This window comes from Rhineura floridana, chromosome 3, assembly GCF_030035675.1.
Source record: "Rhineura floridana isolate rRhiFlo1 chromosome 3, rRhiFlo1.hap2, whole genome shotgun sequence".
NCBI classification, from domain to species: Eukaryota; Metazoa; Chordata; class Lepidosauria; order Squamata; family Rhineuridae; genus Rhineura; species Rhineura floridana.
In genome coordinates this window covers 201,337,536-201,356,994 of record NC_084482.1, presented here as the reverse complement: position 1 = coordinate 201,356,994, position 19,459 = coordinate 201,337,536, and the positions used below count along the sequence as shown (strand labels likewise).

General features: G+C 39.6%; 2 protein-coding genes across 2 annotated transcripts; both read right to left on the bottom strand.

Annotated features, from left to right (window-relative positions):
• Positions 1–1,668: 1,668 nt before the first annotated feature.
• LOC133378872 (zinc finger protein RFP-like) lies at positions 1,669–17,761 on the bottom strand. The gene is made up of 2 exons (XM_061613486.1): positions 17,284–17,761; positions 1,669–1,791 (listed from the first exon to the last, which is right to left on the bottom strand). Exons 1-2 carry the CDS (start codon positions 17,698–17,700, stop codon positions 1,669–1,671), a joined length of 540 nt encoding a protein of 179 aa, XP_061469470.1. The 5' UTR covers positions 17,701–17,761.
• LOC133381121 (uncharacterized) lies at positions 5,931–12,486 on the bottom strand. The gene is made up of 2 exons (XM_061619709.1): positions 10,368–12,486; positions 5,931–8,047 (listed from the first exon to the last, which is right to left on the bottom strand). The coding sequence occupies exons 1-2, from the start codon at positions 11,688–11,690 to the stop codon at positions 7,985–7,987; spliced, it is 1,386 nt and encodes a 461-aa protein (XP_061475693.1). The 5' UTR covers positions 11,691–12,486; the 3' UTR covers positions 5,931–7,984.
• Positions 17,762–19,459: the final 1,698 nt, after the last annotated feature.

The following is a 19,459-nucleotide window of genomic DNA, read 5'->3' as shown; positions in this document are numbered from 1 at the left end:
AATTATTCAGGCTAAAGCTGAATCCTGATAAAACTGAGGTACTGCTCGTGGGAGACAAGGGGGGGTTGGGAAACATCGACCTGGTATTTAATGGGGTAAAATTGCCCCTGAAGGACCAGGTCCGCAGCCTCGGGGTGATCCTTGATTCCAAGCTGTCCATGGAGGCTCAGGTTTCATCGGTGTGCCGGGCAGCTTGGGGTCAATTGCGTCTCATACGAAGACTGCAACCCTACCTTCCTGTCCACCAGCTCCCACTCGTAGTACACGCTCTGGTCACCTCTAGTTTAGACTACTGTAATGCGCTCTACGTGGGGTTGCCCTTGAAAACAGTCCGGAAATTACAGCTGGTACAAAATACGGCGGCTCGTCTACTTACGAACACCCGCCGTTATGATCATATTACCCCAGTGCTGTACAATCTACACTGACTTCCAGTTATTTTCCGGGCTCAATTCAAGGTGTTGGTATTAACCTATAAATCCCTGTACGGTTTCGGCCCAGTATACCTGATGGAGCGCCTCCAACATCATAAATTGTGCTGCCCTACAAGATCTGCCACTCAGGGCCTCCTCTCAGTCCCATCAACTAAAGTGATTGGGTTGGTGAGGACTCGGGAGAGGGCCTTCTCTGTGGCGGCCCCCACGATTTGGAACTCCCTCCCAATAGATCTTCGACATGCCCCTTCCTTATATATATTTCGCCGAGGCCTGAAGATTTGGCTTTTCCATCAGGCCTTTATGAACTTGAGACTTCTAAGGTGAACTAGCTTCAGAATTGTATTACTGACAACTCTACTAAATATTGTAATTTTGCATTGTGCTGTACTGGTTATATTGTTTTTATTGTATCATATTTTACCATGTATTTTATCGTGCTTTATTGTACGCCGCCTAGAGTGGCCATTGGCCAGATAGGCGGCCTATAAATTAAAGTTTATTATTATTATTATTATTCCACTTCTGGCAGATAAAACAGCACTCTGAAAAAAACATTTGGCTCATAAGCGATTGCCACATGACCTCTAGAAAAGCATACGGTGAAACATTAGGTTAGTCTTTTCAACTGTGAGAAAGATTTGAATCCTGGGCGATACATGCTTTCAGGATCAAGGGACTGGGGGTGTCCAGCAACCAATATTATTCCTCTGGGGAATAGGTGTGGTGGACAAACCCAACCACTTGTGATGACTCAAGGTGGCCAGAGAGTCCACCGCCCGCTGGATCACTCCCCCCCTCCCCATCCTATCCCAGTCAAGACTGAGGCAGGGTCCTCTAGGGTGAGGTGGGAAATCCAACACCAGGGTGGGATATACAGCCCGGGACCCGGGATCAGGCAAGTGGGGGGTGAAAAAGACCAATAATTGGGTGTTAGAACCCATTAAACCAGAACTGCACTAGAAGCTAAAATGATGAAACTGAGGTTATCATACTTTGGACACATCATGAGAAGACATGACTCACTAGAAAAGACAATAATGCTGGGGAAAACAGAAGGGAGTAGAAAAAGAGGAAGGCCAAACGAGATGGATTGATTCCATAAAAGAAGCCACAGACCTGAGCTTACAAGATCTGTACAGGATGGTTTCTAACAGATGCTATTGGAGGTCACTGATTCATAGGGTCGCCATAAGTCGTAATCGACTTGAAGGCACATAACAACAAAACATGTTCACTTCCCAGCTACAGCGACACTTACAAGCAGATCTTTGCTTTCATTTTCGGTGTCTGCTTTATATGCCAGAATCTTCTTTCTCTCCTTTTTCAGAATCTTGAGGTGGCTACAGATGTGATCCTAAAGACAAAATAGACTTTTCCAAATATGACTCCTTTTATTATTTATTTAATCCCATTTATGACTTGGACTATGACCTGGGAGACCAGGGTTCGAATCCCCACATAGCCATGAAGCTCACTGGGTGACCTTGGGCCAGTCACTGCCTCTCAGCCTCATGAAAACCCTATTCATAGGGTCGCCATAAGTCGCAATCAACTTGAAGGCAGTACATTTACATTACCTCACAAAATATGTCAGTTATTTCACAATAAAAATGCCAGCCAAAAAAAGTCACACAATTTCATACATAAAAACCAGTTAAAAAACCTTTCATATGTGAAAACCAATTTTAAATCCAACACAGATACAGACCAGGATTAAGTGTTGGGAGCAATGTCATTTTGATGGCAGCGATCCTTCCAAACCAAGAAAGATGGAAAGATTTTCATGACTGCATATCAATATTCAGTATAGTTCACTTAACTAAGTAATTGTTGTTTTCAATCACACCTTTATAGCTTCCTGCAGTACCCAAATATTGGAATGGCCTACTTAACCCAGAAAACTGAGATATTTCAGAGGCAGACAGTTTCCTGTTCGGTCATCTGTGGTCGGTATTCAACTAAGTAATTGCACTAGTGCAACAAAACTTTGCCCCCTTCTCCTCCCAACTTGCGTGCCTTGCACCATTCCTAAATCTGCTCCGGAGGGTGAGACAGGGACTGTCATGAAATTGTAATTTTGTTAACGTGGTTTTTCTGTAACATGGCTCAGATACAGAGAATTGTGGGGATTTCATCTTGGGAGGAGTTGTCTCTGTGAGAGTAGAAAACTTTGAGTTTCATTTCTCAACTGCAACTAATTAGGAGGCCTGAATAAGCAGCACCTGGTTATCTGTTATCTGGTGAGAAGCCTGGTACTCAAGGCCATGTGGGCCTCAGAAGGTTTGAGATCAGGAAAGGGAGGGGGGCAGCCAAGGCGCAAAAAATGAAGAACCTTCGGGAATACGATTTCATCAGCAAGCCCCCTGACTGGCTAATTGTTCTGAACTGTTGCTGGGTTTTCCCCCTTAAGTTAGGGGGTAAGACCCATAGCCTTTGTTCCCCTGGATTCCATCTGGATGGGTGGTTATTCATGTGGGGTTCCACTGCCTTTACTACCCTATTGATGCCTCTCTTAGGAGAGTGGAGATTTATAACAACTACCTCTTCAATGTAAATAGAATAGGACAGTTAGTTTGTTATTTCATTGTTGTGTTTGAACTCTCTTATATGTTTTACCTGAACCCCTGGTTGGGTGTGGTTTTGAGGAATTGTTTTGCTGCTGTTAATTGTGCATTATATTTTATTAATAAAGCTACTTTTTATTACCTTTGTGTGTTCACTGAGTGAGACCAATTTGGTTTTGAGTCCCGCACCTTGACCACTGACCACAAACTACCAAGAATGAGTGTATTTTGGCTTTACCAGAGGCTTCTGGACAAGGAGTGTTTGTTTGACTCCTGTCTTTGTGAAACCTTGGTTTACCTCTTTCTGGGCTCTGGGTTCCCCTTGACTCGGATTTGAACCAGTAGCAGGGGTGGTGGCAGCCTATCTTCTACCTTGCAGGGTTGGTGTTGGTTTGCACAGCCTTAGGAAGGAAGAATTGGGGAAGACTTCCCGGAAGGAGTGCTGGCTGGTGATTGTCTCAGAGGAAGCTTATTTCAGTTAAAAGCCAGTCAAGAGGAATTTTTGACTGGCGTAAATGTTCTCCAAGATAAAAGGGGGACCGAAGAGATTATCCACGGAACTCCGTCGAGCTGTAGATTGCTAGATTTGATCAGGAATCCCCCTGAGATAAGAAGGCTTTTCTAGCAGCGGAAGACTGAGTCTGGATTTCCAACAGGCTGTGCTGAAAGTAAGCGAGACGTTTTTTTCTTTCTCTTTTAAAAACGTTTTTAACAAGCTAGCCTCCTTCTGTCTAAATCTTATCAACTAACTTAAATTACTATCGTAAAAGAGACTTGTTTATGAATCGGCAACTCAGAAACTTGGGTGAGTCACACTTTTTTCGTACTATACAAAGCTAAGGAAGAAGGGAGCAATTCAAAGAACCTGCTTTATTTTTTATGACAAAAAGCTGGCTTAAAGCTGGAATTACAAAGATTAAACGGATAAGAGGCAACTTATTAGATAAGATGATTTGATTATTTGAAGGAAATATATCTGAGAATATTTTTTTTATTTTGGATTAAACTTTTTTTTTTGAATGAATCTGCTGTTCGTGTATCTTACTAACTGCTGGATGCTGAGAACTGGATTTGTTTTACATTCCTGAATGTGCTGGTGATAAGAACTGTGTTGGTTAAACAGGCCTGGAATATTAACTTTTTTGTTGCTGGGAGAAAAGAAACTGTTTGCCTCTACATTGGCTAATAATAGAAAAGGTTTTTTTTTTTTCAAGAATGACAACTAGGAAAACAGCCAAAGTTTTGGAGCGAAGAGTTTCAATTGATACACAGGAAGGGATGGACGTGTTCCAGAAAATTATGGAGGGATTTAGTGATTTTAAACAAGAGTTGAAACAAGAGATGAAACAGGACAGACAACAACTTAAAGATGAATTTTGCAATATGAAAAAGGATTTTAAAGATTTACAAGATCATATTAAAACAGAAGTAGGTGAGATTAAAAATAACATTGGGCAATTAACACAGGATGTAAAAAATGTTAAAGATAAGGTGCAAACCTTAGAGAATAGAATAGATATTACAAATATGGAATTGGAAAAAAATTTGGACTATATTGCTGTTATGGAACTTAGAGATAAAGAACATTGCTTGAGATTTCGTGCAATTCCTGAGGAAACAGGTGAAGATATCAGAGAGAAAATTGTTAATGTTTTGGCAAAATCCTTCGACAGGAACGAAGATCTGATGGAATTTGAAATAGACAAAGTTTATAGAATTAATTCCAGATATGCAACAATAAAAAAATCCCAAGAGATGTGCTTGTTTATTTTTTAAAAAAGAGGACCAGAGATATGGTTTTGCAACATCATTTTAACAATGTCTTCAAAATTGACGGTAAAGAAATACAGGTGATGAAGGAAATTCCTGTTAGGCTTCTACGTAAGAGAAAAGATTACGCTTTCTTCACAGAAAAACTTAAACAATGTAAAATTCAATTTAGATGGGATGTTCCAGAGGGAGTGATTTTTACATTTAGACAACAGAAGTATCGATTAAATACTGTTCAAAAAGCAAGGGATTTCTTGCGAAAAGCTTCAAAAGACATGGAAGACGATAAACTCAAAGATATGGATATAATTCCTGGGAAACAAAGTCAACAGAAACAGGTAGAGGAAGAAAAGGATGATGATGGATCAAAGGGAGTAACAGGCACAGACTTTTCTAAAATACATGCTTAAAAATGGATTACAAATATCTAACTTGGAATATAAATGGAGCTAATTCGTCGCAGAAGAGAAAGAAAGTATTTCATTATTTGAAAAAATTAAAATTGGATATAATTTGTTTACAAGAAACTCATATTAAGAAGAAAGATTCTAAATATTTAATTTGTAAAAATTTGGGTGAAGAATTTATTTCGGCAGGATTAAAAAAAAAATGGTGTGGTTCTTTATATTAATTCACAATTGTCTCCTAAATTCATATTATTGGATGATAGTGGTAGATTTGTGGGAGTTGAAATCACCATTCAGGGTACAAAAATTTTGATAGTGGGCATTTATGCTCCTAATGAAGATAAAACAAGGTTTTATACTGGACTTATGGAAAAACTATCAGAGTTTGCATATGATCATTGGTGTGTCATGGGTGATTGGAATGGGGTAATTTCACCAAAAATGGATAGACTTTCTGAGAAAAATATTAAAGAGACACAGGGCAAATTGCCGAAGATCTGTTTCGAATTGATGGAAAATTTAGAATTGGTGGATGCTTGGAGATATATAAATGACAATGCAAAGGAATTTACTTATTTTTCAGAAAGACATAAAACATTTTCGAGGATTGATATGATTTGGATGTCTAAAAATTTAGTGAAAGATATTTCCAAGATGGATGTTGTAGTGAAAGCAGGGAGTTCCCCTCCTCCTACTTTTACTGTCCCAGGAATCAATCCCCAACCTTGGGCAATTGATCCTAGCAAACCTGGTCTGCTAGGGCTGTGTATGCTTACACCAACCCTGCACGGTAGTACTGCCACCACCCTTCTATTGGTTAAACACTCTGGGGTGAAGGGACCCCCAGAGCCCACTGAACACCCAAGCCTCTCAGGACCAGAGGCTCAATACCCTCCTGGCCCCTTCAGAAGTCTTAAGTGAAAATGTTCCTCTAGTACACGGTAGTTTGGTCAAGCAGCCAGGACTGAACTTAGTAACTGAACCCCTTCTCTGGAATAAACACACGTTGCTTTAAAATAAGTAAAGTTTATTAAAAAAAGGGAAAATAAGAAAAGGGGTAAAGGGTACAAAAGATAAAAAGGTACATACAATTAGTTGGAACAGCAAATCAAATCCTAAAACCAACACCCAAAAGGGGCAAGGTATATAACAAACAAGATATAAAGGTTCTTGGCACAAAAATGAAAATAATAAAACTAACTGCCTCAATTGTACTTACAAGCCTCAGCTCTTTCTCAGGAGTTAGTATCTTTCCCCTCAGGGACGGCCAGTCAGGAAGTATAGTGGAGCCACCGCAGAGCATCACCATAAGCAAGGTGGTGCCCACAAGTGGAACACAGCCCAAGAGCTGAGGTCTTCTCTTATAGAGAAAAATCCTTGCCTCAGCTGGGAGCAATCAACTAATTTAGCAGTTCCAACACAGGAATGATGAAACGATGTTCCCACAGAACCAGGCCCCTCTTGCTAATAAAGAGGTGCCAATTTGCAATAAGCTGATACAGCTGGGGCTGTAAAAATCACCGGGTCTCTGGGATCAAAGGATTTAACTATCTATGACCAGGGACCCAGGAAAATAAGTAAGGGGATCAACTGGCATGACACGCCCCCTTTCGAGGAAGATGACATCAAAGGTTGAACACCTTTGATATCATCGCTCTAGAAGACATCAAAAAAGATTATCACCTTAAAATACAAAACTAAATTATACATTTATTAAAAAGAATTTCAGGCATAACATGGCAAGATCAGTTACAAATCACAAGATCAGCATTAATCATCTAAAGGATACATACGAGATAGAGCATCGGCGGCTTTATTATTCTTCCCAGCCACATGATTTATGGTAAAATCAAAATCTTGTAATAACAGAGCCCACCTCAATAGTTTTTGGTTTGAATTCTTCATTCTGGACAACCAGCACAGGGGAGAGTGATCCGTCTGCAATTGGAAGTGACGTTCCCAAAGATACGGCCTTAATTTCTCCAGGGCCCAAACTATAGCAAGACACTCCTTCTCAATGGTCGCTAGATGGCGCTCTCGCTCTATTAGCTTTTTACTCAGATAGGCTACAGGGTGGAGTTCTCCATCCGTATCCTTCTGCAAGAGTACAGCACCCAAACCAAAATTACTAGCATCAGTCTGTACCACAAAGGGTTCAGCAAAATCTGGGGCTTTTAAAACAGGGTAATTTATTAATGCAGCCTTTAAAGCCTCAAAGGCCTGTTGGCAATCGGACGACCACACCACTCGTGCTGGTTTGCATTTCTTACACAAATTAGTCAAAGGAGTGGCAAGACTACTGAAGTGGGGAGTGAAACGCCGATAGTAACCAGCAAGCCCCAAGAATGACTGAACTTGTTTCTTGGTTTGAGGTATTGGCCAATTAGTGATTGCTTCAATTTTGGCATCCAAAGGTTTCAAACAGCCACTACCCACCCTATGGCCTAAATAGGAAACCTCTCCCAACCCAAATTGGCACTTCTGGGCTTTAATGGTAAGTCCTGCGTCCTGCAGCCTTTGAAATACAGTTCTTAAGTGTTTCACATGGGATTCCCAATCCCCACTATACACCGCGATATCATCAAGATAGGCGCAGGCGTAATCTCCTAAACCATTCAGGACAGAATTTATTAATCTCATGAACGTACTAGGAGCATTCCTAAGCCCAAAACTCATCATTTTAAATTGATACAAGCCCATATGGGTAACAAAGGCAGATTTCAAGACAGCATCTTCATCTAGGGGTACTTGCCAGTAACCCTTAGTTAGGTCCAAGGTGGTGATGAACTTAGCAGCCCCCAACCTTTCAATCAGATGGTCCATCCTGGGTAAGGGGTATGGATCCACTTGGGTGATTGAATTTAATTTCCTGTAATCCACACAAAAACGAATTTCATTAACATCCTTCTTGGCTACCAGCACAATGGGGGAAGACCAGGGGCTAACAGAAGGTTCAATAACCCCTAAGTCTAACATGGCCTGTATTTCTTTTTCCACCGCTTTAGCATGTGGCCCAGTTACCCTATAAGGGGAGGACTGCATTGGTGGATGATCACCTGTCAAAATAGAATGTTTTGCCAAATGTGTTTTCCCGGGCTTACTAGAAAACAAAGATTGAAAATCCACCAAAACTTGGCGTAGTTGTGAACATTGTTCATATTCCAAGTTATCAGAAAAAAAACCTCATCAATACCCCCTTCTTGTTGACTTTCTGCCACTAGGTCCACAAACCCTTCTTCCTCCTCTTTCGCCCTAGTGCAGGCCAAAACCAGCTTTGCCCTAGACCAAAATTGCTTAAGGGTATTAATATGGTAAACCCTTGGTTTCTTTTTGGAATCAGGATAGGCCAATAAGTAATTGGTATCACTCAGTTGTGCCTTAACCAGCATAGGCCCAGTCCAGGCTACTGACAACTTAGATCCTGATTGTGGTTTTAACACCAGCACCTCTGAACCCACTGCAAAACGACGTGCCTTAGTATGAGAATCATAATAAGCCTTTTGCTGTTGCTGGGCTTCTGCTAAATTCTCATGGGCAGTCTCCAATGCATCCTTTAGGGTCTCACGCAAGTTTTGTAAATATGTGGTTACTGGGACAGAAGAGAATTCCATCTTTCCTTCCCAATCTGCCCTTAACAAAGACAGGGGACCTGTAATATCCCTGCCAAATACCAACTGATTTGGAGAAGATTTTAAACTGGCCTGGGGGGTATCTCTATAGGCAAACATAAGAAACGGCAAGGCCACATCCCAGTTACCTGAATGTTTTACAGCATGTGCCCTTAACATTCTTCCTAGAGTCAGGTTCAGACGTTCACAAAGTCCATTGGATTCATGCTGTCCAGGCACAGACATCACATGTTCTATCCCAGCAATCTCCCATAGCTTTTTAGTGAGTTTAGCTACAAAACCTGGGCCTTGATCTGATAAGATAACTTTTGGGCATCCCCACCGAGAAAAAATCTCTAATAGAGCCTTTGAAATAGCCGTGGCAGTAATGCTGCTTAGAGCTACTGCTTCAGCAAATCGTGTTGCATAATCTATATAAGTCAAAATAAATTTCTTCCCACTAGGCGTCACATTCAGTGGACCAAGAATATCCACTGCGACCCGGGCAAATGGTTCTGCTATGAGCTCAGAAACTTGCATAGGCATTTTAGGGTGATCCCTAGCATGTCCTACTAGCTGACAGGTTAAACAGCTTTTACAAAAATCCTGCACCCCTTTTGCAATCTGGGGCCAATAAAAGCAACGAGTTACTCGTGCTAAAGTTCTTTTTATTCCCAAATGGCCTCCACTGATAGCATCATGAGCCAATTGTAACACTTCCAGCCTATGCACTGATGGAACTACCAGTTGTTTAACAGGTTTCCAATCCACAGATGCACCCTGCGGCACATGCTCTCTATATAACAACCCATTTTTCCAATAGAATCTTACGGTCACAGATTTAGACAATTTCAAGGGAGCATTGTCTGCAGCTTCCCTACATTTTTGCAAACTTTCATCTTGTAGGAGAGCTTCCCTAAACGCCTTAGAACGAACAGAATTTAATTGCAACTCTTCCTCAGGAGATTCAACAACATCCCTATTCCCAGCTCCGTTTGGCAGCGGCTGGTTTAAATCATCAACTTCTCGTGTCACAGCACCATCTAGTGGTAAAATTTCAATATCAGGTTCGCGCTCTAATTTCTTAACTGCACTTCTAGTTAAAACATTTACATTCACGTCTCCAGCCTTCTGATTATGTAAATAATGTGCATAGGCAATATCATTCCCCAACAGGAAATCAAAAAACTGGTCAGAGTAATCATGAATTAATACTCTATGTTTTCCCGACCAGTTTTTATATGAAATCCAAACATCAGCCACATCACAAAGTTTATTAGACATCCCATAAACATGTACTGACGCTTTAATCCCTGGTAAGATTAATTCAGGCGGAATTAAATGGCGAGATAAACTCGATGCCTCACTGCCCGAATCGCGAAAGGCCGTTAACTTAACATAATTCACAAAAATAGTCTCTTTAAACATTTTGTTGGACCAAGCAATCTGGCCAGGCAAACAGGAATAGTTAACGTTGTCTGCAGGGAGTCGTTCCTTCTCTCCCTTCCCGCTTTGGAGTAGTTCCTGGGTTGGCTTTTTCCTTCCACCCCCCTTCTTTTCTCCCGGTTGAATAACACTCACCGCAGGAGTCTGTTTACTTCCTTTCCTTTGGGTGATGGGACTATTCTCAGTACTAGGAGCTGAAAACTCCCAGTCCTGGTCGGAATTAGAATCCGAAGACGACCAACGGGAAATTTCCGGAGATGACTGCCCTCCTGGTTCTTCATAATCACGGGCTCTCTGTACTACCGCTATTTTAGTCCCTTTGCTGACCCTCACATTCTGCTTCTTAATCAGTTGGGAACACTGGTCCTTTCTGTGCCCCGGTTGTTTACATAGAAAGCATAAATTCTCCAAAACTGCTTTACTCGGTTGGTAAACTGACGGACGCACGGGAACAGCAGCAGGAACAGAGCTCTCCCCTTTGTCCTCCGACTTAACTACAGATGGCCACGTTTTTTTCTTCCACTCACTTCCTCCACCCGCTGGTTGATTCCCTTTGTAATTGCCCAGTTTTTTAACATATGCTTTAGGCAATTCCTCTTTGTCCTGAAAGGAATCTAGTTCATCAGCATAATGACCGGCTTCTTGCAAGCTTTTTGGCTTTTTGCCTCGCACCGCCGCGGCAAGCTCTCTTGGCAACATTTTGTAAAATTTCTCCAGAGTATACACAGTCCTTAACTGCTCAAAAGTATTAGCTTTTGCAGCTGCAATCCACAAATCCATAGCTTGAGCAGTACGAGCGCTTAATGCTGAAAACGTCTCTTTTGATTTTTTTGTCAAAGTCTCAAACTTTTGGTAACATGCCCTGGTGGATAGCGCAAACTGGGCTGTTGCCAATTTTACAAAGTTTTCATAATCATCAGCTAGCTCTCTTGGGAGTTTACACATTAGACTTCTTAACTCTCCCTTTCCTTGAGTGCGTAGAATTTTCATCCAGTATTTTTTGTCTAAAGACTGGTCCACACACGCTTGCTCAAAGATTAAAAAAAACTCGGAGATATCCTCTCCCGCTTGATAAAACGGAAAATCTGCTGGATCCGCTCCTCCCAAACACACTCTGCCAGACCTCAGTCCTTGGCTTGGTGGGGCAAAAGCTTGTTGTTGTTGTACAAGGGTAGTCATAAGCGCCATCTGTTTCGAGAAGAAGTTGTGCATTTCTGCCCACATATCCATGGGTGGCACACCCCCACTCTGGCTAACTTGGCTATCCATACTCCGTCGACCCCGTACCGGTGACGGTGCTCGTTCTCCCTCCGGAGTAAAGCTTTGGACTGGCAGCCCCTCTGCACTGCCTCCTGCTGCTTCAAAATTGCCTTGAGGTAACATCTCTGTTTGTTCCTCATCACTACTCTCAGTGGAAACCTGATCTAATGCCTTCTTTTGTTTAGATCTTGTATCCATCCTGACTTTCCAAAACAACAAACCTTTGTGCCAGAATCTTTAATAATTGTAATTTATCCAATTGTACCTTTTCCACAACTATGTTTAACCAGAGATAGGTTCAGTCTTTTTCGACCCCAAACGCTGCCACCATGTAGTGAAAGCAGGGAGTTCCCCTCCTCCTACTTTTACTGTCCCAGGAATCAATCCCCAACCTTGGGCAATTGATCCTAGCAAACCTGGTCTGCTAGGGCTGTGTATGCTTACACCAACCCTGCACGGTAGTACTGCCACCACCCTTCTATTGGTTAAACACTCTGGGGTGAAGGGACCCCCAGAGCCCACTGAACACCCAAGCCTCTCAGGACCAGAGGCTCAATACCCTCCTGGCCCCTTCAGAAGTCTTAAGTGAAAATGTTCCTCTAGTACACGGTAGTTTGGTCAAGCAGCCAGGACTGAACTTAGTAACTGAACCCCTTCTCTGGAATAAACACACGTTGCTTTAAAATAAGTAAAGTTTATTAAAAAAAGGGAAAATAAGAAAAGGGGTAAAGGGTACAAAAGATAAAAAGGTACATACAATTAGTTGGAACAGCAAATCAAATCCTAAAACCAACACCCAAAAGGGGCAAGGTATATAACAAACAAGATATAAAGGTTCTTGGCACAAAAATGAAAATAATAAAACTAACTGCCTCAATTGTACTTACAAGCCTCAGCTCTTTCTCAGGAGTTAGTATCTTTCCCCTCAGGGACGGCCAGTCAGGAAGTATAGTGGAGCCACCGCAGAGCATCACCATAAGCAAGGTGGTGCCCACAAGTGGAACACAGCCCAACAGCTGAGGTCTTCTCTTATAGAGAAAAATCCTTGCCTCAGCTGGGAGCAATCAACTAATTTAGCAGTTCCAACACAGGAATGATGAAACGATGTTCCCACAGAACCAGGCCCCTCTTGCTAATAAAGAGGTGCCAATTTGCAATAAGCTGATACAGCTGGGGCTGTAAAAATCACCGGGTCTCTGGGATCAAAGGATTTAACTATCTATGACCAGGGACCCAGGAAAATAAGTAAGGGGATCAACTGGCATGACAGATGTGTTACCAAAAACCTTTTCGGATCATAATCCAGTGATATTGACTTTAAAAAAAAAAATCTTGGATTTAGATGGAGACTAAATGAATCTTTATTACAGAATGATAAAATAGTGCAGGAATGTAAGAAGAAATTAAAAGAATTTTTTGAACACAATTTACATAAAGGAACAGATGAAAATATTGTTTGGGATACAAGTAAAGCATTTATGAGGGGATATTTTATTAAATGTAATTCTGAATTAAAAAAGAAGAAACAACAGAAAATGCAATTGATCTTGGAAGAAATAAAACAAAAAGAGGAAGAATTGAAAAAGAATCCAACTAAAGCTTCTACTGTAAATCAAATTAAAATGTTACAGAAACAAGTGTCAATGTTGACAGTTAGAGAAATTGAAAGGAAATTAAATTTTGCTAAACAAAGGACTTTTGAATTTGCAAATAAACCGGGGAAATTGCTAGCATATAAATTAAGAAAAGAACGACAAAAAAATCTTATTTTAAAGATACAAGAAGGAGAAGAGATGTTGACAGACAATTTAAAAATCCAAAGGGTTTTCCATCAATATTATTCAACTTTGTACAAGTGTCAGGAAATTCCCTCAGAAAAAATAGAAGAGTATATATCCAAACAGAATTTGCCCAAAATTACAGATCTTCAGAGACAAGCTATTAATGGTCCTATTACGTCAAGAGAAATATCTGAGGCTATAAGTAAAATTAAATTAGGAAAGGCGCCAGGACCGGATGGACTATCAGCAATGTATTACAAATGCTTGGAGGAGGAACTTTTACTACCTTTACAGTATACAATGAATTCTATTTTACAAGAGGGGAAGATACCGGATAGTTGGAAAAATGCCAATATAACATTAATACCTAAAGAGGAGCAGGATTTAACTAAAACAAAAAATTATCGGCCAATATCTTTACTGAATAATGACTATAAAATTTTTACAATGATTTTGGCGGAAAGAATGAAAATAATATTGCAACAATTTATTCAGGAAGATCAAGCGGGGTTTTTACCTAAAAGACAATTACGTGATAACGTCAGGAATGTTTTGAATGTGTTGGAATATCTAGAACAACGAAATAACATACAAGCTGCTTTGATTTTCTTGGATGCTGAGGAAGCATTTGATAATTTGAATTGGAAATTTATGTTTAAGGTTCTAGAGCAAATGGACTTTAGAGATAATTTTATAAAATGGATCAGATCGATTTATACATCACAGAAGGCACAGATAATTGTCAATGTGGATTTAACGGACTCATGTGAAATACAAAAGGGTACAAGACAGGGATGTCCATTGTCCCCCCTTCTATTTATTCTGGTTTTAGAAGTGCTGCTTAGAGACATAAGGCAAGACAAAAGGATTTCGGGAATAAAGATAAAAAAAGAGGAATATAAATTGAGAGCATTTGCTGATGACTTGATAATTGTATTAGAAAATCCCTTGGAAGGAATCAAAGTATTGATGGATAAATTAGAAGAATTTGGACCATTAGCAGGATTTAAGATCAATAATCAAAAAACGAAGATGCTGGTGAAAAATTTATCTTTAAGAGATCAAAAAGAGTTAATGGAGAAGATAGATTTTAAAATAGAAGAAAAGGTGAAATATTTAGGTATCATTATGACAAATAAAAATTTAAAGTTGTTTCATAATAATTATGAAAAACTATGGACAGAGATTAAGAAAGATTTGTTAAAATGGGATAAATTACAGTTGTCATTAATGGGTAGAATATCTATAATAAAAATGAATGTATTGCTGAGAATGATGTTTCTATTTCAAACAATACCTGTCATATCCTCTGATCTACCTTTCAAACAATGGCAAAAAGATATTTCTAAATTTGTTTGGCAGGGGAAAAAACCAAGAGTTAAATTTAAATTATTACAAGATGCCAAAGAAAGAGGAGGGCTGGGATTACCAAATTTGAGACTTTATTTTGCTGCTTGTTGCCTAGTCTGGATAAAGGAATGGATTCTATTGAGGAATAAAAGATTATTGGATTTGGAGGGTCACAACCTGAAGTGGGGATGGCATGGATATCTATGGTATGATAAAGTAAAAGTTAATGTGGATTTTAATAATCATTTTATAAGATGTCCTTTGTTGAATATATGGAATAAATATAAAACAAGGTTTTTTTTCGAAAATACCACTATGTGTTTCAAGTCAAGAAGCATTTTATAGAAGAGAAATGGCTGGAAAAGAGAAATGGTTAACTTACCAAGAACTATTAGAAAATGTGCATGGTGAATATATAATGAAAGAGAGAGAACAACTAATAAAGGAAGGATATAGTTCACAATGGTTTGCCTATTTACAATTGTTAGAAAGATTTAAAATGGAAAAGAAAATGTAAGGGTTTGAAATAAATAAATCTGATTTTGAAATAGGTTTGTGTACAAATGATGAATGCATAATTGCAAAAATGTATAACTTTTTATTAAAAATGGACATGGAAGAAGAACAAGTAAAAGAGTGTATGGTTAAGTGGGCAAAAAATTTTGGTTATAATATACAAATGGATCAATGGGAAAATATGTGGAAAAAAGGTTTGAAATTTACATTATGCTATAATCTTAAAGAAAATTTTTATAAAATGATGTATCGTTGGTATATGACTCCAGAAAAGTTGTCAAAAATGTATAGTAATGTTTCTAATGTATGTTGGAAATGTAAACAACAAGAAGGATCTTTTTATCATATGTGGTGGTTGTGTAAACAGGCAAAATTATTTTGGGCACAGATAGGTAGGATGATGCAAAAAATCTTAAAGATAAATATTCAGTCAAAACCAGAATTTTTTTTATTGGGTTTTATGGATAAACAAAAGGAAAAGAAATATGGAAGAATAACATTATATATGATCACGGCAGCAAGATTAATATATGCACAAAAGTGGAAAATGGAATCGATACCAACAATGGAAGAATGGCTATTGAAATTAATGGACTTAGTTGAGATGGACAAATTGACATGTCTTATTAGAGAAAAAACGACAGATACATTTCTTAAGGAATGGAAGCCTCTTTTGGACTTTTTGTTGAAAGAAAAAAATGAAATGATGATAATGGGATTTGACGAATAATTAAGATAGACTTTGGAAAAAAGTGAATTTCGTATGTTCTAGGAGACAGGTTTGATATATATTATATACTTATAGCTGATCTGTAACAAATCGGAAGTCAAGTTTTTCTTTTTCTTTTATTTTTTTTTCTGTTGTATTGTTTTTGTTGTATTTGTATTTGTTTTTATAAAAATTTGAATAATAAAAAAATTATTATAAAAAAAATGAAGAATTGGGTGGATTGGGTTCCAGATCAATTGCCCAGGGTGGGGAATTGGGTCTGAAGCATGCACCTTGACAGCCTGCAGGGGCCAAGGGCATGACAGGGACCACAACAGATTTAGGGGGCAGGGGAGAGGAGAAAGGGAAAGAATTCCATTGTGCAAGGAGAAATCCTTACGCTGACAGAACCAGTGGCTTAGCACTATGTTGAATACAACCCTATATTTATAGCCAAAAATTCTGCTTCCCTGCCATAACTTAATTTTAAAGCCTGAAAATTTACTGAGCCTGCCTATTTCCTGTTTCATTTCTTGAAGTCGGGATTACTAGTGACATCTGTAAACGTCAGGACATCTGCGAACAGATGTTCTTTTGTGCTCTTTGGTGCGGACAGCGATGTCTGTAAAGGTGTCAGTTACATAGATTAATACATTTATATAAATCAGGCTTATTTTCACTGGGTGGAGATGGAATATATAGAGGCACAAGGTTTTCCTACTAGTGAGATCTTGACAATTCCACCTGTATTAAAGATTGGGGAAGGGGTGTAGCTCAGTGGCAGAGTGTGTGCCTTGTATGCAGATGCTTCAGTCCCCAGCATCTCCCGGTAGAGCTGGGAGATACCCCTGCGTGAAACCCTGACTGGCAGCAGCCCTCTAGGATTTCAGACAAGGGTCTTCCCAGTCCTACCTAGGGACCAGATGCACAAGTTGGAAAATGAAAAAAGTGGATGAGAGAAAAACCAATTCATCTGAAATGTGTTGGAGGAGAGCTTTGTGCATACCATGGACAACAAAAAAGACCAATAATTGGGTGTTAGAACAAATTAAACCAGAACTAGCAATAGAAGCTAAAATGATGAAACTGCGGTTATCATCATACTTTGGACACATCATGAGAAGACAGGATTCACTAGAAAAGACAATAATGCTGGGAAAAACAGGAGTAGAAAAAGAGGAAGGCCAAACAGGAGATGGATTGATTCCATAAAGGAAGCCACAGTCCTGAACTTACAAGACCTGAACAGGGTGGTTCAGGACAGATGCTCTTGGAGGTCACCGATTCATAGGGTCGCCATAAGTCGTAATCGACTTGAAGGCACATAAAACACACACACATTTAGGGACACCAGGGACTGAACCTGGAACTTTCTCCACATGCAAGGCAGATACTCTACCACTGAGCTAAGGCCCATCAAACAGCTCATTCTTACCTTGTACTCCTGAGCAGCTTCTTCTACCGGGACCACATTGTGATCTCTGTGCTCCCGGGACCTGTCACACACCACGCAGATAGGGACTCCATCGTCCTTGCAAAAGAGCTTCAATGGTTCCTGGTGCCTCTCGCATTCTACCCTACCTGCCCCTACCTCTCTTTCTGCAGACAATTCCCACCCACTGAGTATTTCTGCAATATTTGCTAGAGGCCTGTTTGGGTTGAAGTTCCTCTCTGTAGACCTTCTGCACTGGGGGCAGGTGGCCTCCGTGCCAGGCTGTGCCCAACATCGAATGATGCACGTTTGGCAAAAATTGTGCCCGCACTCCAGAGTCACCGGGTCAGCAAAGTAGTCCAGGCAAATGGGGCAAGATGCTTCATATCGAAGTCTCTTCCTAGGATTCTCTGCAGTCATGGCTTCATCCCCGCAGAGCAGCAGCAGGGGGCAAGTTTCCTTTTTTTCCTGGGCTCAGAAGCAGCCAGAGCTTGGAAGATTACTTTAAAAAAGTAATAAATTACAGTTACAATTACTTGGCCCCAAAAGTAGTAATTACTGTTAAAATTACAATCGCTCTGAAAGTAACTGATTACTTTTTCTCAAAAGTACCGCATATTCCGGCGTATAAGACGACTGGGCGTATAAGACAACCCCCAACTTTTCCAGTTAAAATATAGAGTTTGGGATATACTCGCCGTATAAGACTACCCCTGCTTATGACATGCAGGTACTTAGCAGGAAAACTGTCACTTATAAACTTATAAATATTAATATTTGGATTGTCCAGTTGTTTTGTTTTTGTGCCTAGGAATTACCACCAAAAACTGGGGAAAGATGTGAGAAAACTTTTTTTTAAAAGCAACATTAAATGCCTAGACTCTAGTTTCCAACACTATGGTGTATTTATTGATTGATTAAGAGAATTTATATCCTGCCCTTTTGCTGTTAAAAACAGAGCTCAGCACAGCTTACAAATATAGTAAAAACAATAAAAATACACAATCAGAGAAAAACAAGCCAAAATGTCAGGAAAAGGAGTCTTTCACACCACATGCTCAGTTCTAAATACTGTTTCAGCAAGTTTTACAAGTTCCTCCAGTATTCCACTGGTGCAGGCACTCAGACATTCAAAGTACTGTATGTTTCTTAGGTTTTATAAAAGCAGAGCTTTGCTTAACTCAAAATTTCTTCTCCCTTTGATAACCACATCTACACAGGTTCCACCTCCATACTCAAAATGAAACTGAGCCTGGAAGTGTACAACAACCCCACACATACCTTGCTAATTCGATTATCAATGCCAGGATGTCTGTCTTATCGACTACTCTCCTGCTCCCCCCCCCACACACACACACCGGGCATCATGAAAGACCCAGTCCTGGGCTCAGAAAGAAAATAAATATCTGGTCCTCTTCAAAGTATTGATAAGCCTCTTGTTTTAATTGAAATAATAATTATAAATTCTTGTTCTTATCACTAATGGGAGTTAATTATCTTGCATATGCTGCTGTTGCTTCTATGGCTGTAAATGGAGTGAGGTTAAAGATAAGTGAAATGCAAATAGGAAAAAAAAACACAGAAGGCAGTAACACTTTCCTAAATGTAATACCATACCAACCACAACAAGATTCCTATGAGTAAGGCAAAAAACTAAGCATCTCACAACCAGTCAGGATTCCTAACCAAAAACCAAAAATATGATAAATGAAGAAATATTTATATAAGCATAACTATCAAATATATTTATTATTTACACAAACTGTAAAGATATTTATAGTGCAATCCTAAATTTATTTATTCAGAAGCAAGTCCCAGCGTATTCAATGGGGCTTACTCAAACAGGGACAGAAATGCAACCTCAAGTGATAAGCAACTTCATTCACACAACCCAAAATTCCGAATCATGCCACTTTACACTGTTTTGCAACTGTTTATACTTGTTTTTATGGTTATTGGATTTTAAATGGCTTTATTTCTTGTTGTGAGCTGCCTTGGTTTCCAACCGTACCTCACAGGGGTGTTGGAAAGACTCCATACACACACGCACACACTGCAGATGTATAAATACATACAGCCCATATAATAGTTTATTGTCAAACCAATTGGTCATTGCAGAAAAATCAGTATTAGTTTTTTAAAAATCAGTATTAGTTTCCTACAGAATAAAAACTGCAAT

What these genes read in the sequence shown, in the direction of transcription:
- LOC133378872 (XM_061613486.1), bottom strand. Translation starts at nt 17,700, where the DNA reads ATGACTGCAGAGAATCCTAGGAAGAGACTTCGATATGAAGCATCTTGC. An exon ending in AAGCTGCTCAGGAGTACAAG is followed by an intron (nt 1,792 to 17,283) that starts GTAAGAATGAGC and finishes TTTTGTCTTTAG; the next exon opens with GATCACATCTGTAGCCACCT.
- LOC133381121 (XM_061619709.1), bottom strand. Translation starts at nt 11,690, where the DNA reads ATGGATACAAGATCTAAACAAAAGAAGGCATTAGATCAGGTTTCCACT. An exon ending in GAAGTAAACAGACTCCTGCG is followed by an intron (nt 8,048 to 10,367) that starts GTGAGTGTTATT and finishes TGTGGATTACAG; the next exon opens with GAAATTAAATTCAATCACCC.